Source organism: Otolemur garnettii, unplaced genomic scaffold, assembly GCF_000181295.1.
Source record: "Otolemur garnettii isolate 467f Iridium unplaced genomic scaffold, OtoGar3 scaffold00026, whole genome shotgun sequence".
Lineage (NCBI taxonomy): Eukaryota > Metazoa > Chordata > Mammalia > Primates > Galagidae > Otolemur > Otolemur garnettii.
The window spans coordinates 8371826-8395081 of NW_003852421.1; the positions used below are offsets into that span (position 1 = coordinate 8371826).

At 43.7% G+C, this 23256-nt stretch overlaps 1 protein-coding gene across 1 annotated transcript in view; it reads right to left on the reverse strand.

The window, feature by feature from the left end:
- Positions 1–23256, reverse strand: part of ADTRP (androgen dependent TFPI regulating protein) — a 61403-nt gene that overhangs the window by 11872 nt on the left and 26275 nt on the right. The window contains exon 4 of the mRNA XM_003788308.1: positions 7211–7326. Within this exon, the coding sequence (XP_003788356.1) occupies positions 7211–7326 (116 nt within the window). The remainder of the gene's footprint in view (positions 1–7210; positions 7327–23256) is intronic.

Here is a 23256-nt window from a genome sequence, read left to right on the forward strand (position 1 = left end):
TGTGGTTAATCTAATGTTCACTTTATTAATACTTTGAAGAAGCCAATGGTTCTGCCCCTCAGTTCAAAGAGCAGTTGTCTGCTGTCTTGAGCTATCCCTTCTGTGTAAGGCCAACCAAGTAGATAATGGCAGCTAAGTGTTGATCTTTTGGAATTTCCCCATTCCAAATCTTGTAGCATCAAAATGGCTACCAGGAAATTTATATCTTTTGTAACTTATCAGTAGGGAAACATAGAAGTCTGTGAGTTAGAGATAAGCAGATAAGGGAGTTCTGTGGGCTTCAGCATGGGCAGCAAGCCCTTTATGGTATTTAAAACTGTTGCCCAACTCCTCCCTGAAACCACTCCTGGTTTGAAGCTTCCTCCTCTCTTAGGGCCCATGGGGTTCTTGATCTTCCTAGTTTTCTATCATCCCATTGTCCTTTGACAACTTTACTGCCATTTTTCCCCACCTTTCTTTAGAGGACAGCACTTCCCCCATATCTATTTCCCACTTCTGCCCTCTTCTCTCTCTCCTCTGTCTTTTCAGCAATCTCTTCCTACCATGGAGCTTCCGACTACCTGGATCTCCCAGTCCCACCTCTCTGGTGATAGCCAGGTCTGCATTGCCACCTGGAAGTTCTTCCAGACAGGTGGTTCTTAACTTTGGCTGAAGTTTAGAATTGCCTTGAAATTCTGATGCCCAAAACATATCCTGAACCAATTAAACGAGAATATTTTGGGAATAGAAACTAGATATGGGATTTTAAATTAACTTTTTTTTTACTTATACTCAAAATGAATTCTTTCATAATTCATTTTCATCTACTTGTGGAATCATCATCTTTCCAGTCCACTAACTTAAAATTCTTAGAATTATCCTTAAGTTTTCATTTTCATTTGTCTGACATGTATCAACTAATCCACAAACCTATTCTGCTTCTTCAGCAATATGTCTCAGGAAGGTCTGTCATTTCTGATTATACGTTACCCTGTTCTGACTGATACTACTTCAAATTTATGTTACAAGCATTTTGGTTGAAAAGGAGCTGAGGTTTGGACCAGAAGGATGAAAAGTATAGATATCACTTTCTTTTCCTATTTCCTCTCCTCCTTCCCTTTTCCATTTGCGTCTTGGTTGGGCTGTACCCCAAATATTGACAATAAGGATGTGGTTTGTGACTTCCTTTTATTTATGTTTCTATGTTAATTTATATGAGGGAATCCTTCCATAGAAAATGGGGCTAAGAATCCAATCTTCACGACTGACATTCAAGGTTATAAAACTCTGGTTGACCTGGATGGTGTTTGATGAAGGTCGTATTTTAGGAAAGGTAGTGATGCCCAAGGGAGTAATTCATAGAACAGTGGTAAGAGCAAGAGGGCACTGCTGATGCTGATGTGGCAAGGTATCTGGTTCTGCCTCACCTTGGTCCAGTCCTTAGCTGTTTTTAATGTATTCTCAGAGTGAGATATGTGAGTGTGGATTTGTAAAGAGACATGAATTTAAAGGAATTGTTATACCTGGGAACTCAGGAAGCTTTGCTAAAAGATCTCACCTGAATGCATAGTATAGAAGAAAAGTATTTTCTTTCTGGCCTCATAGAATTTGCTATTGAGAAGTAACTTTACAAACGTCTCCCCTGAGGTTGGGTGATAGATGGGTATCTGTGGGACATTCTGGACATGCAATACCTTACACACAAGCAGAGACACCTATGGCATCAGCAGGTTTCCGGTCAAGGAAAGCAGGGTGATAGTGCCCTCCAGGCACACTGGGGAGAAAGGGTCACTGTGGCCGGTAGCATTGCTCTACTTCTACCAACAGAAGGGGCTAACGGGTAGTGACAGTGTTGGCATCAGCAGTGGATTGTGGCTTACTGAACCTGGAAAGCAATGCTCAGCACAGTGTACAACATGGGTTGTACAGTGCGTGACAGAGGAATGCATGAGCACTCAGTTGATTACTGGAATTCTTCAGGGATGGAGGTCTTACATGATAAGATCACCTGCAGCCAGGTAGAAGGGTGCTCCAAGCACCCTAATGTGGAATACCCCCTTTAGGGTGAAGAATAAGACCGTGATTAAACTAGATAACTTATTACTTGGGCTAATTTTTATTGTTGTATTGTTTTGTTTCCCATTTCTTGTCACTCCAATCCATTTTAAGTGCCATTGTTAAGATCAACTTTTAAAGCATCCTTCTCTGGCCAAATTATTAACAATGCTCATTCTCACCTCCATCTCATGGAAACCAACAAAAAGGGGCAACAGCACCTGCTCCCATCGTCTGTGATGTGTGCTGTCTACACCACCTCCTCTAGGGTGCCATCCATAAGCCTCCATGAGTGTAGTTACAAGGCTATCAGTCTTTCCTATTAGTCTTTTGTAAGAGGTCAGCTAAAGGGAATTACTGCCCACTGCTCTCATACCTTATGCACTCTCTTGGCCTTAGAACTGTGCTCCTTTTGTTCACATCCTCCATTTTTTGCAGCTCCCATTCTGCTCCTCCTTCAGGGCTCAGGTCCAATGCCTGCCCTCTATGACATCCTTCCCACATTGCTCAGCTGAGTACGCTTTTCCTTCCCTGTAGGCCTGTGGCTCCTTGCAATTTTTATGACATTTTATCACTTCCCATCTTGTGTTCTCATAATTTGTATGCTTGGCTCATCTTCACTTATTAAGTATAAACCCCCTGCAGGCTGAGGGTTGGCCATGTACGACTTTGTTTTTCTGAGCAGGTCCAGCCTTAGGAGAAATATGTGTTTGATAAAAAATGAATAAAAACAGCAGAAGGAACATTTCTAATTTTTTTCCCTCCTTAACACTGCCTCAGAGAGAACTAGGTGAGGTGTTTTGGGGTGAGAGGGAAGGGAGGAGTGAGTGAACTACCATATTTATAAGTGACTAATGCTTTCCAAAGGAAATGAAAGATTTGCAGTCATTGCTACTTTGCAGAGTTTTATTTTCCTACTTAGGGGGCCAGCCCTTCAATTTTGCAAACTGAAAAATAAGTAAAAGCAGGCACCACATGTAAGGCGGTCCCCATGGTCTTGGTGGCTATTTTTGGGTCATTGTAACATGGCTTCGGCAGTGAAATGCTTCTCCAGCTCAGAGTTATTGCCTTTCTTTCTGACTCATGTTTGTTTCTCACGCTCCCTCTGGCCCGAGCCCATGTTCTTTACCTCACTCCTACTATGCCATTTCCCCATTTCACTATCCAAATTGGTACACTTACCAGCTGACCCATAGCCACTACCCTAAAACATCTCCATGGAGATCCACAGCTTATGGAATTTGTTGATGGCCATCTGTGGCTGTGAGGGTTTGTGGTCCCCAGCGCACTGTGCAAGGGTGGAGAAAGCAGATAGCAAAGAGTCCAAGCTCTCCTAACAGGGCAGCTTCCATCAACATGACAACATAAAATGCTGCCCTCATGTAAGTGTATGTATTTCATTTGTTCTAGCAAATAACCAAATGCTGATTTTGTATTGCTCATTTGTGATAAAAACCAAACCCCAAATGACCATAGCTCCCTGCTGGGCATTGGGGCCCATCCAATCACATTCTTGCTGGTGACAAGTATCTGTCCCTTCTCTCTACTCCCTCCTTTCATGTTACTTTTGTGTCCAATATAATTACAGACCTGGGAACAACATTGTGAAAGATTTTGGAGTGCAGAGGGTAGGTCAAGCTTTCCCACATGACCACCCATCCAGCATTTAGCCAAGTGATTTTGCACACACTGAGAGTTGAACAAATACCTGACCGTGTGAACACATGGAAAGATTTGGAAAAAGAAGACTTTGGTTTAACTTGATTTAGCCCCAGCTTTGCTACTTTCAACCCCAACCTCCACCCTAGGACTTTGGGCACATCATGCACCCCACTGGAGCTTCAGCTTTCCAATGCCAGGTAATTGCCAAGTTACTTCCCATTGATTACATGCTCTGATTTTATTTGTGGATTCATTGATGTCATCATCAGTTGCCTAAAATCAACCTACCTGAGTTACCACAAGTGCCAGCAATGGGCCTACCTCTATCGATCCTCTTCTGCCTAATCTCCACACATCAACCAGAATAATCTTTCCAATTACATTTCTTACATTAGCCATAACAAATCATTCATTCCTCTGCGTGAACTATTTACACAGAAAGCACTTGGTTTAAAAATCTGAGCTTGTGGAGTGAACTTACAGCCTGACTTTTCCCTGTCCCCCAATTCAGCCAGACCCTCAGTGCCTCCAGATCTTTGCAGATAAACTTTCCTCTGTCTGAAAGTCTTTTCCATGTCTCTCTTGACTTGTTCATATTCATTTTGGGGTCTCAGCTTAGACAGCTCTTCCCTTTAGGAAGCCAGCCCTGAACATCCTTGTGTGTGCCTGCAGTACCTCAGCCCTGCTACAGTCTGACCACCTGCCTCCTATTGTGTGCACTCCTCCTTTCTAGACAGTCTCTGAAGGCAGCAGATTTCTTGAATATCACTGCATTCTCAGTAGCTTAGCACAGTGCCTGACACTGATAAATAATTGGATGGACACAGGATGGACCCATCTCCATTCCCACCTGGCTGCACCTTCTTTTTCTAGCCTCCCAGTTCCCTGTATGATTGGAACACACACCCAAGTACTGACAGCCAAGCACCCAGCCATTACTTCTCATCTTTGTAGCCACTATAATCATCTCTAGTAATGGCTATAGCCTCACATGCTCTTCATTCTCTGGGTCCCCAATGACGAAAAGAACAACAAAGTTCAGACATGCGAACTGATACAACTTTCAATTCCTTGGGTAGAAAGCATTAATATGCCAAAGGGGCTAACTTTAAATGTACTCCAAAATTACACTTGACAAGAAAGTACTTATAAAGCCCACCAGAAAACAGAGTGTACAAATTCATGTGTACAACAACAACAAAAATTCATGTGTACAGCCAATCAGCTTCTATTTCACTTCTCTTCAGTACACATGACAGAAAAAATATCTTAAAAAGTCTATAGTCTTACCCCAATCCAAGTCCCAGATACTTTGCCTTTAGACATTCATTCCTTAGTGTCAATTCAGATATGACAAATATGCAGTATACATACTACTCTCATGCTGCTTAAAGGTGCTGCTTAACAATCACATGACATTTCCTTGGTAGGGACTCAGGATCCTTCTCAAGACAGAGCTCTGGACATCAACTACCAGTAGGTCTCCAGCTTAAACCTTGCTCCCTACAAGCGTCCTTAGTTAAAATGCAGAGGCCCCAGAGGCTGGAGAATAGTGTACAGCACTGAAGTCTTAGGGCAGATGTATTGGGCAAGCACTTTCTTCAAGACAGGAGAAGTAAGAAGGACGTTGGCACTTGGGGAAAAGGGGTACAGAAAGATGGGAGTGGATGCTGGGGTCCCACCCTAGGAGGGACCTTTAAGACCTATGGAACCAGTGGCAATTGATTGAGGAAAAATAAAGTTAAAAGCAGAGAGAGATAGAAAGGACACACAGAATAGAATTTTCAAAGGTGGGACACAGGCGACCACCACTCTCTTGTGGGACTTCAAAGAATGGCCGTGAGTGTTTGTTCCACCCAGCTTTTGTTGAAGGCTATTTTCTCATTTAGCTGAAAGAATAAGCTGAGGAAGAGAGTAAAAACATCAGCAGTTTCTCTGAGTAAGCATGTTTAGTTCTTATTCTATCTATAATCATTAACTTTAAGCAGCCTTGAGAAATCTGGAACCTGAGCCTTGTCTAGGAGCAGCTTCTTGTTGGTGGTCATGCACACAGATCCCTTAGGGGAGGTAAGAACCCTCTAGTTTCTCTGTGGAGCAGATGCAGTGGTATCAGTTCCCCTTCTCTCTACCCTGAGGCATTTCCCTCTCTGGTTAGGGTATAAGCCCTCCTGCCCACATCTTGGGGTAAGCAGTTCCCTTGGTCTCTGCCCTGGCCATTATACAAATTCCCACAATGGGAAGGTTGTTGACTGTTGGACCTTGCTCCTGGAAGGTTGTTGACTGTTGACCCGGCAGGGGTCCTCCTGGTTAATGTTCCTTCCCAGGGCTTGTACACAGCTTCTGCTGCAGCCATTGTTCTTCAGAGTGCTTACAGACCCAGCAGGGGTGTTTCTAAGCTGTATCCCTCACAGGCCAGGCTTCCACTGAAAGCAGAAACTGCTCAGACAAGTAATTTTAGTTTAAAGGTAAGCTAGCTAAACTTATTATTCTGCCTTGCTCAGTTTATTTCTCTGTTCTTCCTCTTTTCTGGGGATGTTTTCCCTTGCCAAGAATGGGGCCTTTGGTCCTTGTCCTCCCTGCAAGTGAACACTGCAAAAGGAAGGAAGGACTGGGGAGGAACCAGCACCTGGGTTCTGGGCATCACTTATTTGCTTTAAGACAAAGGCTGGTGGAGTCTATTAAATAAGCACTGCCAGAGCCCAAGGGCTTTGGAATGATTCTCTCAGCTTCTGTCCCTGACAGAGCACTGTTACTGAGTTATACTCCCCTCAAGATGGGGATCATGGGGATTCTACAGACTCACACGAATAGCTTTCATGAGTCTAGAGAAGGAGCAGTCATTAGCTTCCAATCTGCAGGTCCTTACTCGAATGACCCTTTCAGGGGGAGGAAAGCCATGAGACCAGATGAAAAGGCTGCAGAGTAGAAAGGAGGTTTCCAAGTCACTGGGTGAAAGGTCAGCATATGCCCTTGGTTATAGGTCACAGAGTAGCATTTCTGAGAACGAGTGTTGCAGGTGGATGAATGATGAAATCTAGACCAGCCCACGGAGATCATCACTCATGCAATTAGCCAAATGCCTCTGACTTCAGATGTGGGTGCATATAAGTACTGATGATATAGGCAGCGGAAGTGGACCAACCTAGCACACTCCACTCCCTAGATGCCTTTTTAGATGGAATATATTTAGATGCCTCACAGATCGTTCAGCCATTCAACCATTTTAATTGCAAATAGAACCAAAGAGCAACACTTTCTTGGGAAAGCAGGACATGTAGCTTTGCAATGATTACTTCTACATGAGAAAGTGCCCTGCTGTGTGTGTGTATGTATAGGCACATGAGTATTGAAACCCAATAATGAGATTCCTTCTTACCTGTGAATGCAAAGATAGTTAAATCCCCATTTACACCAAGATAAATTGATTCTGAAAGAACACACATTTCTGGAACATATACACTTTGTATGGTTGTGAATGACAAACCTAAGTTGACATTCTTTATGCAATTCTTACCTACTGATGTAAGCAAGGGCACTGGCAGCCAACAAGGAGAGTCCTATCTTCTTTGATGGATAGTGATACGGCCTGAGGATGACTTCAACCAATGAGACGGGCAATATGCTAGTGTGCTGTAGGAGAAAGGATGGCAAGTCAGAGCAGCAGGTGCCCTGGGGCCTACAGTGCCCCTAATTCTCTCCCCTCCCCCAATCCACCTTCTTACACATTGCCAGATGAAACATTCCAAAACTTGGCTTGGTTGGTGCTCCTCCGATGTCCCAGGACCTACAGTGTCTCCCTATTCCTGCCAGGCTGTCCCAGATACCTTTGTCTGGCTGCTGAAGCTCTTTGTAATGTGCTATTACCCTCTCTGGTCCTGCTAATTGTCCACTGCTTCCCTCACCTAAAAAACACACCCATGCAATAAACACGCACACTCACACATGTATACTTGCATACATAAACACATGCACACACATGAGCACACGTATACACACATCTTCCCTTCCACCAGAGCAAGGCTGCTCCTTCACTCTCCTTTGGACTCAGTGTGTGGGCTCCCACATCCAGACTCCTGTCCCTGCGTCCTCGCCCGAAGAGCACTGTGTCTCCTCTCCCGGTGTTCAAGTCACCTATGTTCTTTGCAGCCAGCACCATCCCCCATGAGTCTGTCTCTGAATTTTTCTCTTGCTAATTTCTCTCACTCGATTCTAGTGCATTTATATCCTGTGCCACGTAGTCTAGCACTTACGGTGTATATTTGTAAGCTCTGGAGGGCCAGAGAACACGTCTTACCTCATCTCTGCACTTAGCTCCACACAACCGAACTCAGTCCTGCTGAGGGCGGTGGGTGTGAGGGCATGCGTGAGCCTCCCCCTGAAACCCCTACGTCCTCCCCACTCCTTCCCTGCATCACCCCCTCCTCATAACCATCTGTCTCCTCACATCTTCCAAACCCTCAAAACTAGATATTTTAACATGATACGATCAAGGAAACAAATCCTTAGGAATAGTGGCGTTTTCAGAAGCAAATAGTGCTGGGCCGCACCCCCTCTCCGTCCCCCCCTTCCTTGTGGAAGCTGACCAGGGAAGGGCCCCTGGAGTGTGTGTTCATTGACTGAAAATATTTATAAAGCTCTTCTGCCTCCATCTAGGTTTATCAGTTACATCGAAGGGCATTAGGATTTTGTGCTGTTTATGGTTACAGCCATCATTCCTCCTTCACCCTTCCTCTCCAAGTTCCTCTCATTTCCTGGCTGCCTCTTTCACCTGCAGTCTTCTGTTCTTAAGCCCCAAGGCAGCAGTGTCACCTACAGCAGTCTCCAGAGCCGGGGAAAGTCACTGTGATTCTATGCCAAGTGACAGGCTGGAACCCTGGGCACTGGCTCCCAGTGGCCTTTGCTGTCAGTCATATAAGCCTTATAGCTCAGGGGACAGAGGCTTCCTCCCAGCCCAGCTAAGCTAGCCAGGGCACAGCTAGGAGGTGACGACCATCCCCAGAGGACAAGAAATGTGACTAGGTCCAAGGGACAGGGGTGTGATGAGAGGGACCAAGTCTTGCCTTTAGGGTCTCACTAGGTGGAGAGGACTTCCTGGGGGGCCCCAGTCATGGCTGAAGCAGGTGGCGCAAAGCAACAAGCAATCTTAAGAGCCCAGAGTGCCCCACATCTTGAAGGAACAGCACAGCAGACAAACTGCAGCTTTTACACAATCTGACTAAGATTGGTCCTGAGCACACTGACCAGCTGGGTAGACAAATGGAGGCACTCACAGGCCCGCTCTCACACCTCGCATCTCTCTGTGGTCTGATGTTAGGCTGCAGCTTCTGAGTCTCTCCCTCCAATAAAGGAGCATGATGTTTAAGGGCACACACAGCGTGGGATCTAACCTTCAGCTGGTCGCGAGACCTCTCTGAACTTTGATTTCCCCAGGTATAAAATGGGGACAATGAACAGCACGTGCCCCCCGGGGTGCTGCTCTAGGATGCAGGGAAGTAATTGTAATATGCTTAGTCCTTGGCCTAGGAGAGCTCTGGGGAGCATCAGTGGTGGCTGTTGTTATGGTCAGTGTGACCGTCACTTTCCTCTCACTGGCAGGGTGGGGTGAAGGCACGGGTCTTGGATACCTGCAACTGCAGGTGCTTAGATGGATCTGGCCTGTGGTCTTTAAGGTGGTGCGCCATGAGGTACAGAGCCCTCCCAGGTCACCCTGTGGCCCAGTCCCCAGCCCACAGCTGCTGCCTACATGCCCAGCTGAGGCCACCTCAGAGCATTGGTGACACTCAATGACTGACAGGGATGTTCTCTTCATCCCTCAGCCACCCAGGCAGGAAGGAGAGGGGGCAGTCTGCCCCTCACAGCCCCTTGGCTCTGCCTGCCTTCACTCTGCAGCAGCTAAAACCATTAACAGGTCCATTATACTGGTCATTGATCTGCCAGCTTTTATTAACCCAGCCTACGATCAGCTGCTCCCATCTTGCACGTTCATGATCATTTGGAACAGAATTCCTGTGAAATAATGCCGTGTGTTCACGTTAGGAGTAAATGAGTTCACGGTGATTAATGCCTTTACAACAAACAACTCAGGAATGCATGACTGCTCACCTCTTAGAGGAGTCTGCCCTTTGCAAGTGACATTCAATTGGATTTCCAAATGAATTCTCCCCGATGGCTTCTGGGAAATGTGCTTCAGTGATATCATTAGTGATGGGCCGTGCACTGTGGCTTCATATCAGCTAAAAGGTCTTTGCAAGAAGCGCATTTTCCAGTCAGAGCGGGGGTAGAAACAGGGAAAGGAGGAAGCTTGCATTCTAGGAGTCTTAAATATTGAGCTATCATGAAAAGCCAAGCGCCAGGCAATAAACCTCCTGGTATTTCAAATGTGCTGGTCTTTCACCCCACATTGCCATAAATCATATAACCCTTGTCCGATGGCACATATTTCAGAAAAGGAAAAAAAGAGAGAAAGAGGAAGAAAAAAATTCAGCATGAGAAAAGTCAAATATGCTTTTTTTCCAAAAAAGAAAAAAAAAATCTAATAATTAGGCTGGGATTGACACAAATTAGAATGCTGCCAAAAATTACTGAAAACAGTGACTCATTCTGTATTTCAATTAACAGTTTCTCAGTTTCCCTTATAAACAGTGAAGCTGACAAAAATTAATTATCTCAGAGGGGGTAAAATATTTCCTTCCAAAGTAAACAAAACATCATGGGCTGAAACAATAGCGTGTGTAAACTGACAGCGTGGAGGGAAGCTATCTTTACTTGTCACTAAAGCCACCGTGTGGGTAAATCTTCCTTTTACTGTCTCTTTCCAAATGCACGGGTTAGAATAAGGACACTGATGCTCTTCTCCCATATTTTTCTACTCAATTATATCTTCCCCTCCTGCCCTCCATATAATGCTGACTTTCATCTAAATATCTTGGAGACAGAATTACAAGCTGACTTTCATCTAAATATTTTAGAGACAGAATTATTGATTTAAGTACTAGTATAATAATTGCACTTTGGCATTCTGCTTGCAAAAGAGCCTTGTAAATACGTACTAAAATTTACCAGCCCATAGGACAGTTTTGCAAGGTTGCATGGATGACAACATGGAACATAATGATAGTGACTTAGCACTTGTTTGTACTTAACCTATATCAGTGATAAGTGGCTGCTATAAACAGTTTCCCTGCATGTGACACTAAATTTACAATATAATGCATTTTCCTGACTCTTTTTTTGGGGGGGGGGAAGGGCTAGAGTCTCACTCTATGCCCTGGATAGAGTGCTATGATGTCATTGTAGCTCACAGCAACCTCAAACTCTTGGGCTCCAGAGATCCTCCTGCTTCAGTCTGCCTAGTAGCTGAGACTACAGGCACCCTCCATGATGCCTGGCTAGTTTTTCTACTTTTAGTAGAGATGGGGTCTTGCTCTTGCTCAGGCTGGTCTCAAACTCCTGAGCTCAAGCAATCCACCTGCCTTGGCCTTCTAGAGTGCTAGGATTATAGGAGTGTGCCACCTCACCTGGTCCCTGGCCTGACCCTTGAGAAAGAGGCAAGCCTTACTCACTGAGATAACACGTGGAGCCAACAGGTCTTCACCATTGTGGTGGAAGCTCCAAGGATTGAATCCATAGGTTAGGCTGATCACACGCTCATTTTAAGTTTCTTAGGGTTGCTGAGAGCACTTCATTTTCTATAGTAGAAGAAATTCAGACAGCCTACACATTTTAAAACTCAGATGATATTTAAAATATATGATCTCTGCTCCTTTCCTTTAATTTCCCTGCTATTTATCTTTGTATTGAATTGACCAAGATGGATAAGCCAGCTTCTACCATCTCAAACCAGTTATCCAAAGGCTTTCTCTTTTACTTTATTTATTTAATTTTCTTTCTGAAACAGAGTCTCACTCCATTGCCCAGGTAAGAGTGTCGTGATATCAGCCTAGCTCATAGCAACCTCAAACTTCTGGGTTCCAGCAATCCACCTGCCTCAGCCTCTTGAGTAGCTGGGACTACATTTGCCGCAATACCCGGCTAATTTTTCTATTTTTTTTTTTTTTAAATAGAGATGGGTCTCACTCTTGCTTAGGCTGGTCTCAATCTCCTGAGTTCAAAGAACCTTCCAGCCTCAGGCTCCCAGGTGCCAGGATTACAGGGTGAGTCACTGTGCCCCATCCAGGGTTTCTCTTTTAGATGTTGTTTCTAACAATGAGCTTACACAATACACAATGAGCCCACTTCATATGTGCCTCCATCTCTCTTCCTTTCCTCTATTCAGGCAATACTTGGATCTGAGTTCCTGACATTGACTCTTCCCAAACTGAAGTCCTCTCTCTGACATCGTCTGGTGTGTTTGTGGTACTAATGGAGAGAGATTTTAGAATAAAGTTTTCATGCACTAATAAGATCTAATTTCTGGGTACATTAAGGAGAAGTTTTTGTGTCTGATATTTTCAATATATGTATGTTTTTTAATGGAAGGTTTCACAAAATCTCAGGGATCAACATAGTCAAAATATCAATTAAAATTAAAACTTAAACATAAGTAACATCAGACATGGAAATGGAGGCAAGACACCCCTTAAGAGAAAGCCATTACAGCCAGGCTTGTTATTACACCGCCAGGTCACATTCCTTAAGCTTGAAAACTTCGTGCAGTGAAGACACACAGTAATAGTGATTTTGAAAATTCCAGTAAAGCAATCTCTGGTCTTGATAATACCATCCATTTCCCAGCTACAAACATTTATCTCACTTCTCTCTGAGTGTCCCATGGCAGTTTCTGCCTCTGACTTCCTGCAAGGCAGGACGATGGTGATGGTCCTTAACACAATTGGGGGAACATATTATATCCCAAAGCAGAGACCCTCTGCATTCTCTATATCCCTTACATTCATCATTAAATGTACGGTTTGGCTTTAAGTAAATCTGATATGGAAATCCAGAAAGGAACCCATAGACTCTAGAGATTACATCTCCGCAAGGCTTTTCTTTTTTAAAAACTCCTCTATCTGTGCTGTGCTGCCTACAGGAGTCTTTTCAGTTTCAAACGCCGAAGTCTTTAAAGAGAAGTAGATGTGTTTAAATTCTGTTTTCTGCTTTCTAGGAACTCAAGTGCACAGGCTAGGCACAGCTGTAATTAAAGAGTCAGTGTTAAAATGCACGGGAGGAGGGGCTGGGGAGATCCACCACCCATGGGAGGATTCACAGGCTCCTCTTTGATCTCCACTGTCTATTTAGGGGGCCTCACACAGGTTGCCCAGCCTGGAAATGGAAGGAAGTTAAAAACCAAGTCCTATTCATGGCAAAGAAGAACAATGTTTGCAGTTTATTCTGAATTGCACCAAGATGAGTTAATGGATGGAAAGATGGATAGATTTATGATAAAGCAAAAAACAGTGGACTATTAATAGTGGAAGTGATGGGTGACCAGGTGTTCACCATAAAATTCTTTCAACCTTGCTTTAAAATTTTTATAATAAAACATTGGAGGAAAAGTGATTAGTTTTTCCTGACCCAGAAAGAGAAAGGAATGCTCCAGTGGACCAAGGAAGAGAAGCCTACTGTTGAGGAACTCTTCTGTGAACTGGACAGATGGGTAAATAACAACCTTCCGAATCTTCTGAAGAGGATTTTTAACTGATCTTTTACCTCCTACAACTGTCATCCTTTGGGTTAATCGTTTAACCAATGTCTCAAAGCATCATTCTTCTAGCAGGAAGCTAGTTGGCTTTGAAGGAATCCAGCCTGGTAAAGAAGTGGCGATTCGGACTCTATCCACTTAAGGGTAAGATAAAAGAAAGATATGGGAACTTAAAGCCCAACAATCGGGAATATATCTGCCTCTTCCAGTCCCTTCGTACATCGTGGGACGCACTGCTCTGCAGCCGTTTGCTCTGAGATCAGGTCAGGTGGAAGACCCCCTGCCCCAGGCTTTGCTGGATAGTTTCTCTGTATGTCTCCCCGTCATCAGTCTGTAACCCACCCTTCCTCCATGCCTCTCTGCCTGGCTCTACATGGCGCACATGGAGACTTGTTTTAAAGACAGAGACAGATGGGCAGCTCTCTAGAAAGCTGCTCCAAGTTGGAGGAAGAAGATTGTTCTTTTTAAGAAAGAGGAAAGCTGGAAAGCTTGAGGCTCTTCTCCTGCTTTGGAGACGCCATGCCTCAGGGCACCCGCCCCTCCCTTCCACTATCTCACCAGGGTGTCAATAAAGGGCTCTGAGTGTATAAACAGAGGCTTTCCCTGGGTGGTGATAGTGATTCTGGAAAGCACCTGCAAGCACAAAGCCTAGGGCCAATTTCCAGTCCCTCCTGTGACTGACCCCATAATGGGCCACTTTCCTCACTTTCTCCTTCCTGACTCTAATTTCTCTTACTGACCTGGCAGGGTATTCCAAAGGGACTCACCAGCAGCCCTGGGAGAATGGCCATTGCTCACTGGTGGTTTTCCTAAATGCATATCTTCAGCTGATTTAGGGTTAGCGTGCATGTGAGAGTGTGTGTGCGCATGTGTGTGTGTTGGGGGCATATGTACTCACTCTGGGGGTCTTTCCAGTGAAGAAGGGAATGGACAAAGGTAAGGCCTAAACATAAAAGACAAGAGGTTTTCCTGGGAAATGCCTTTATTCACTATCGTCCAATTTCTCTGGAGAGGCAGTTCTGTTTCAGTGTTCTGGGCATTGAAAGGTATAGAAGGTATGGTCTTTGAATGTAAAGAAAATTAATAATTTTCAACTTCTATGTATTGTTACCCTAATGTGACAGCACATTATCTGAAAGAGTTTGACAGCTGGGTGGAGCCCGTAAGTCTACAATGAAAAAGAGTAAATCTTTATTTAACTCAAAGAGCTACTTTCCTCTGGCAAGGCTCATTCTGTCAAAATCTCTCTGCCCTAAAAGACTCACGGGTTTTTAACAACTTCAACAACTTTCGTGGCACTTCAAGCAGGGTCTGATTATCTCAGAGCCTGCCACTAAATTGGGTTTTAATGTTTCAAAAGAAACATTATTTTTAATTCCTTATCATTAAAAACAGGTAACTACATATCACAGATTACTTTTAAAACTATGATCATTGTTCTTCCTTGCTCAGAATCCAAAACCAAAACAAAACAAAAACCAAAAGGCTGTCTACCAGGTAGTAAGTTGGAGATGTTCAGTAGCAGGAAAGATACGTGAGTTTATGTAAGAGGAATCTAGCTGGTGACAAAGGATTGGGAGCCATCAAAGTGTTGATATAACTTAATGAAGGGGCAGTAGCTGAGAGGACCCAAGAAAGTGTGTGAGCGAGAAGAACAAAGGATCTGGGATTAAACATGTCAAACCACAGCAGTTAAGTCAGTTTCTAAACCTCTGCAGTGTTGCCACTTTAGGGTAGGTGCTACTTGGTGCTGGCTTCTGTCCTGTGTCTTGTAGGATATGGGGCAGAATCCTTGGCTTCTGCCTAGTAGCACGTGTCAACCTCCTCCAGTTGTGAAAATCAAAACTGTCTCTAGACATTGCCAAATGTCCCCGGGAGGGCATAGTGAATCCCAGTTGAGAATTTCTGGCCTCAAAGATAGGGAAAAGAAGTGCATTTTTGCGAGGCCAATTCTACAGGAATGGTCAAAAGGCCTGGAGGTAAAGGAAAGAGGGAAGAGATATTTCAGGAAAGATGTGGCCCAATGTTGAGGAGAGTATTGAGACAGGACTGGGTTGAGAAGCAGGAGCGCTGAGGGTAGGCATGCAGGAGCTGACTCCTTGTGTTCCCAAATCACACATCCTTCCTTCCAGGCTGAGTCTCAGGTTCCTTGTCCAGTCCCCAGGACCTTCGAGGGTCAACCTCCTGTTCAGGGTACGCCTAGAGCCTGAGCACAGCGAGAAGGTGAGCATGCTTCCCAGAGGTCATTACCGTCTGTTTCACAACCCCCAAAGTGGGCAGAAAGCAGAACAAGTTTGGAAGTGTAAAATCTGAACACTTACATGCAGGACAAGTCGGCGACTAGTCTGCTTGGTTAGAACATCAGCACTGATGAGAACACAGCCTTGGGCATGGCAACAAACTTCCCAAGGCCAAGAAATTTGGTTCACTTCCATATCATGGTTTTCTTAGGAAAAACTCCAACAAAATTTCTCAAAAGGTCACAAAATTCCTTCTCACCACAGTATAATAAAATGTGGGTTTTAGGAGTGCTCGGTGGATGTCTTTAGAAAGAGATGTTGAAAACACACAAACTTTTATTCCTATCCAGTTTGTAATGGGCGAACTCTCCAGAATACCCTCTATAAAACGATCATACCTTTTTTTGGTTTGTTTTGGCTTCCAAACTCAAAAGAAGAAAAAAAAGCACAAGGTTTTTCTTTGTTTTTGTACACACACACACACACACACACACTTTAGCTCTCAAATCTGAATTTTCACAGAGAAAATGAATTCCTGCTAAGGGAGGCAAGATGCTGAAATCTCCCCTCCCTGTAGGAGGCTTAGTTATTTATTTTTTATTCTGCCCTCAAAATAAGAAAGCCCCTGATTACTATTGATCTGTTAAAACTTTAGGTTCCATGGCAGCCACCAAAGAATGTTTTATCGCTCCTTGTTCGGATTTCTGTTTCATGTCCACAGCTGATGAACTCACTACTGGCCTCTTTACCCGTCTACGGGAGCCCCTGCTCAAATAGCAGCCAGTGCTAGTCCACCAATCATGAGGACGAGGAAAACTGGCCCCTTACGGAGATAGAAACAGGCTTTTTCTTTTTTCAACTATTTCTCCTCCTTTTCCCCTTGATTTGATCACCCCCCTTTCATTGGGTACCTCCGTGGTCATTTTTTCATTTCCCTTTTTCATCTCAGACTCTGCCACCTTTCTTCTCTGAGTCGATGGCTTTTTGAACTCTCTCTGGCTACACGAACACACAGTTCCCTAATTAATATCTGACAGAGGTGATGACAGAGGACCGTGTAAGCCTGAAAAGTTTCTGCCAGAGAACATACCCTTTGAGCCCAGCACAACTCGAACACATTTATTCTCCTGAAACAAAATATACACATCTCTTTGAACATAACTCAGACGCCTGACCATGTGTCCCAGCTATAACAACCAAAAGTCCCATAGATATTTCAAAACACAAGAAAACCCTTTAGGAAGTTCCTCATTTTAACTTTCTGTACAAAAGAACACTCCAAAGCGTCAGCGCCAGCCACAGACACTAAGATACTAAAGGCTTTCCTTAAGGCTGGATACTGTGGCTCTCCCTTGTAATCCTAGCACTCTGGATCACCTGAGCTCACAAGTTCAAGACCAGCCAGAGCTGGAGCAAGACCCAATCTCTAAAAATAGCTGGGTGTTTTGGCAGGCACCTGTAGTCCCAGCTACTCAGGAGGCTGAGACAAGAGTTTGAGGTTGTTGTGAACTGTGACACCATGGCTCTCTACCAAGGGTGATAAGGAAGACTCTGTCTCAAAAAAATAAAATTAAAAATTAAAAAATAAAGGCTTCCTTTCTGCTTCCAATGCCCCTTGGCCCCAGCACACTCCACTCTGGGGTCAAGGAGGTCAGTCAAGGTCACAAAGAAGCTGCTAGAATAAGAGGTGAAGCCCTCATTTTTTTTTTTTCTCTGAAGCATTAATCATTAAATGTTCACCACATTCTAGGAGTTGTGAGAGATACTGAGAATTAAAAGGTAAAAAAAATAACATAAATAAATAGTAAAAAAAAAAACATGTGGTCCTTCTTGTGTAGACTTTACAGTCTAATGGATTAGATTTTGGAAACATGTAGATACTAATATTAATAACTTCTGTGAAGAAAAACAAACAGGAATCTCTGGGTCCGAATACAAGTGGATGGACTTAGTTTATGGAAGGCAGTCAGGAAAGGCCATTCTGAGGAGGCCATGGTTAAGCTGAGTCCTAAAGGATAAGAAAGAGCTATGGAAAAGCAGATGGGGGGGATTGTGGGCAAGTGGGCAGCATGTGCAAAGGTCCTGGTAGGTCCTGGCAGAAAAGAGCTTCACAAGCTGCAGAAGGAGAGGAAAATCTGGAATGGCTAGAACATGGCATGCCAGGAGAAGAGAGTATTCATTTGGCATCTGCAGTGTTAAGCACGGGGAAGGTTACAAAGGTTTCATTGGCTGTAAAAAGTTTAGGATTATTCTGGGCAGTGCCTGTGTCTCAAAGGAGTAGGGTGCTGGCCCCATATGCCAGTGGTGGTGAGTTCAAACCCAGCCCTGGCTAAAAACTGCAAAAAAAAAAAAAAAAAGTTTAGGTTTATTCTAAAGGAAATGGGAAGCCCCATGCAGAGTGTTAGAATAAAGATTAATATTTTCTAATCTATTTTGCTGTTGTAAGTATAAGATTGATAATAAAATCAGGAAGACCAGTTTGGAGGTATCACTTGGTGAGAAATGAATGTAGCCACTGGGGTTAAGCATGGAAGTAGAAAGTGGAACCAGAAAGTGACCAGATTTGCAAACTATTTCGGAGGCAGAATGGACAAGAGTAGCTAACAGAATGGAGATGAGGAGGTGGAATGGAGGGAGATGGCAAGGCCAGTGCTGGTTTCTGTCTTGAGCAACTGGAAAGATGGTAGGATATTGGTTCCCCTAAGCTGGAGAAGCCCAGGGCAGGTTTAGTGGTGAGAGCATATTATGTTCAGTTCTTCACATGTTGACTCAGAGATACCTGGGACGTGCCTGCAGATGTGTGTGCAGCAGCAAGGTCAGGTAGGCAGTTTGAGATGCAAATCTGGAAATCAAAGATTGGAGCTGGAGATTCAGCACATAGAGAAAACAAAAGCCACAGGAATGAATAGACGTGGGTTTACAGGGGAATGGGCACTGGCAAAGAAGAGGGCCCAGGAAGAATGCCATCATGTAGAAGGCAGGTGGAAGAGCCAGGCAGACATGGAGAGAAGAGGAGAACAAGGGAGGTGTCGTTGCACGGGGGCCAAGGACGCTGAGCTTCGGAGAAGGAGGAGGAGTCCACTGGACCCAGTGCTGCTGAGGGGGGAGCAGGAAGGAGCAGAATCGGGAGCCCTGAATTGGGCAATGTGGGGATGGTTGATGACTGGGATGTGAGGAATGAGCAGAGTAAGATCAGGGAGATGCTCAGGTCTGGGGCAGGGCCCTGGGCTCTGTTCCACTCTGACAGGGATACTTGTTTTCTTTCCCAAGCAGCTTGAAGGAAACTGCCCTGAAGGAAACTCCTAACTGGCCACCCGTGTCACCCTCAGAATTCCTTGTGAGGGTCAGGGCAGGGCTCAGGAAAATGAACCTTATGATTTGCGGCTGGCCTCTCCTTCGGGTGGTAGGAAGAAAAGTTGTTCTTTCCACATCTTTACTTTCATCTTCTAATAGAGTAGTCAGTTCCAAAGGTCGCCTGCCAGAGAATGGGCCTTAGAGGAGTGACCCAGTGCTAGGCTGCCCTTCTGCTTCCAGTAAGGCCTCAACTAGGAAGAAGATGACCGAGTCTAGTTCCCAAGAATTAAAAGAGGTTGGGATATTGACAGAAAGATAAAAGCAGTCCCAGTGTTGGCAGAGTCTCCACATTGAGGCCTTAGGTAGCTGGTGCAGGCCTCGGGGAAACCCAAGAGTTTGGTTTCTGCTTTAACATCTAAGTGGGGGAAATCTCAGTTAGCAAACGGGACTTGCATTTCACCCTCTCCTCGTGAGTAGTCCTGGGTGTTTCTGTCAGTTTGTGTGCACACCTCCCTCGCTGACATGTACAGCAAAGCCTGCCGAGCAGTGCTGGGCACGTCAAAGCCTAACCCTGGCACTTAAGTAATATACACGCTACATAAACAGCGTGCACTGGGATACAGAGAAATACAAACTGGTGCTTAATTGTTCCATTCCCTGGCATTGAAGGCCCGCAAGCTGAACACCTCAAGAGATCACATTATGATCAAGAGCTTTTCTTAATTGCCAAAACCCCAATGGGCCTCTCCTCCAGGGACAACTCCCAGCATCAGAAAGGAGAGCGCTCTACCAAATTCATCTATAATCACAATTTAGCATCATTACTTAGAAGCTTGTAGAATAAGCCTTAGGGAACAGGGCTCCTGGCCCTAATAAATGGATAAGCAAAATGGGTTGCTTAATCATTAGGTCTCTTTCTTCGTAAAATGAGTATTTTAGAAACTTTGCATTTCAAATGGATTCCAATACCCTTTCAAAGTCTACCTTGTTAACTGGAATTGCTCAATTAGGAGCTGCTTGTGTAGTGTAGAGATTTGTGCGGTCAAGAGCAGAGAGATGACTTAAGGCTGCGTGAAAGGCCTTTCTTGATAAGCTGCCTCCCACAGGAACTGCAACTGGTCAAATTGGCACCACATCACTTCCAGTTTCAGTGTTCCCTATTGTCCAAAGAGCCTCTGACCAGGAATTCATATTCAGATTCCTTTTCTAGTCAATATTTCATCTCTGACAATTATAGATGTCATATACTCTCGTGTTTATTATGACAGAGGTTATTTTAGAAATTACAGCATGCTTATTTAACTGAGTAATGGTTCGTGTCAGTCATTGCCTCTAGCCCTTCCCTACCAATAATCCAAGGGGGCCTTAGGATGCTTTAATCCAAACCACTCTTCTCCCAATTTAGACTATTTTTGTTCAGTACTTTTGTTTAATCACCAAAAGTTGGACAAATTGCTTTGCCTCACTTTTGGTATCCAAACTTCCTTCTGAGATGGTATTTATTCTGAAGTATAGTCATCAGCTTTTCCTTCAGAGAAGGTTTGTGAATGGGAAAGTCTGTCCTCATGTGTCCAAAAATGTCTTTTTTCTGCCCCTGTTTTGAAAGATCTTTTCAGTGATGAAATCAGTTGATAGTTGATTTTCTTCAACATTTTCATGCTTTTATTCCATCCACTGGCTTCTTTGTTGCTGTTAAGAAATTGGCTATTATTAAGCTTCTGCATAGGTAAGGACACAACAATGAAAGCAGACAGACAACCTTCAGATTGGGAGAAGATTTTTGCATGTTAGGAATCTGACAGAAGGCTGATAATCAGAATTTACAGAGAACTCAAACTGATCAATAAGGAAAAAGCAAACAATCTCATTTATATTGGGCAAGAGACGTGGATAGAACCTTCTTCCAAGAAGACAGACAAATGGCTAACAAACACATGAAGAAATACTCATCATCTCTAATCATCAGAGAAATACAAATAAAACTACCTTTAGATATCACCTAACCTCAGTGAGAATAGCCCACATCATAAATTTCCAAAGCTGCAGATGTTGGGTGTGGAGAGAAGAGAACACTCTTACACTGCTGGTGGGACTGCAAACTAATAAAGCCTTTTTGGAAAGAAATATAAAGCTCAAAGAGCTAAGAGTGGACCTTCCATTTGATCCTGCAATCCCATTACTAGGTATCTATCAGAAGAAAAAAAAATCATTTTAGTCTAAGGACACATTTGCACTAGAATGTTTACCACAGCTCAATTCACAATCACCAAGACATGGAAACAACCCAAGGGCTCATCAACTCACAAACAGATAAATAAACTATGATATATGTATTCCATGGAATACTATTCAACCATAAAGAAAGATGGAGACTTTCTATCTTTTGTTTTTACCTAAATGGATTGGCAGAACTTCCTTCTAAGTTAAAGTATCACAAGAATGGAAAAGCCAGCATCCAATGTACTCAATACTGATATGAAACCAGTGAATGAACAACTACAGGCCCACATGACAGAACAACACAGTTAAATTCAAACACACTCAAATTAAATTCGAGGGGGGAGCCGGGAAAGGGGGGTTGATAAGCTGTCACCTAAAGAGCACAACGTAAGGGTATATGACACACCCCCTGAGTGAAGGGCTCAACTACAACTTGGACTGTACCTAACAAACTCAAACAATGTAACCTAATCATTTGTACCCTTAGTTCCAAGTCTGAAATTTAAACAAAAGAAATTATCCATTAGTCTAACCATGGTTTCTCCTTAGGAAGTTCATCCTAATAATCTGATTGCTCTTTGGATGTTCATTTTTGTATAAGGCAGTGGTTCTCAACCTGGAGGTCGCAACCCACAGGAACTGTATTAAAGTCTCTTGGCATTAGGAAGGTTGAGAACCACTGATCTAAGGTTTCTGCAGTGTCACACAAGTGGCTTCTGTCCACCCTTAGTTCCGAGTGGAATTTATTTTGCACTTCTTGAATTTGAAGATTAATTTTGCACAAACTGTGGGAAATAGTCTGTGCTTACCTCTTCAAATATTTCTTTTATCTCACAATTTTTGGTACCTCTCCTTATGTTTTATGTTACCATTGGGGGAATTTCCATTACTTTCCTGCTGTACACCAAACATTTAAAAAGAGTTTTAAGAAATATTTCATTTACCATTTTAGATGTCTTGTCATGAAAAACTTCTTTCAGGCTTCTGTTCCAGTTTACAGCCAGAAACAGAAACCACTCAAGACCTTGTTTCCTTTGAATGGAAACCTTTCTCCTTGAGTTAAAAGTTGTGCACATGAATCAGAAGGAAGCATGGATTTTATGGTCGTGTGTCATGAGGGTTCACTCTGGAGAACAGAAGCCCATCCAGGGATTCCAACAAGGGAGGCTTTTGAGGCATAAACAGCTCTTGAGAAAGGTAAGGCAGTGAAAATCAAGGGCACTTCTGCTAGAGGAGGGTGTTCATGGGAGCTCTCCATGAACTGCCACCATTGACCTGAGCTGCGTGTAGGGTGAAGCGTGTGATTCCAGGTGCTTGTCCAGAAGCTATTGTTAACCTCACATCTGCAAACTCCCACACATCTGTTTGACAATGCCGTCGGAGAACAATGGCTTCTTCTCCTCCACATCTCAGCCAATGCATCTCATGGGCTAACTCTGGCCTGGAAGCATATGGGGAAAGGGATTGTTATAACTGTGTGTAGCTGCAAGTCTATCCCCTGCAATGCAGAGGAGAATGGAAAGGATGCCACAGTGGTTCCAAGTTGATAACAATTTGGCACAGGTCATCATGTATCACTGATGGCACTCTGTGCTGCCCACATAATATTTTATTTTCTCCTAATAACAATGCAGAGAATTAAGGGAAATTTTCCTAATTTAAGAAACCAAATACCCAGAGAGCTTTATTAATTTTTCCACAACCATATAGCAAAATAATGGCAGAAATGGTATCAAAGGTGAAATTTTCTGCTACTAAAGTCTATTCTTTTCATGAAAGCAAAGACGATTTTGTAGGAAATATCTAAGAACAGTTATGGTTGCAACTTGAACATACAACTAAGAAATTTTGCTCACCCTCACCCCAATCTGACTTTCAGAGATCCAACTTTGACACCTCCATTCCTTGTCATTTATTCCTCTCAACTTTTTATCTCAAGTAGACATTTAATAGCTGTGAAGAGACATTTGTGAAGACAGAATCTTATTCACCAGGTGGTCCATTAGCTATACTTGAAGGTGACTGGATAACCTACCTCAGACCCTAAAAGTCACTACCTCAAAGGGGAAAAAACACTAAATGTCATTTTCATTGGGTGTGCAACTCAGTGTTCCAGTTGTCAAATACCATTCAACAAATCTTTCTTTTTTTTTTTTTTTTTTTTTT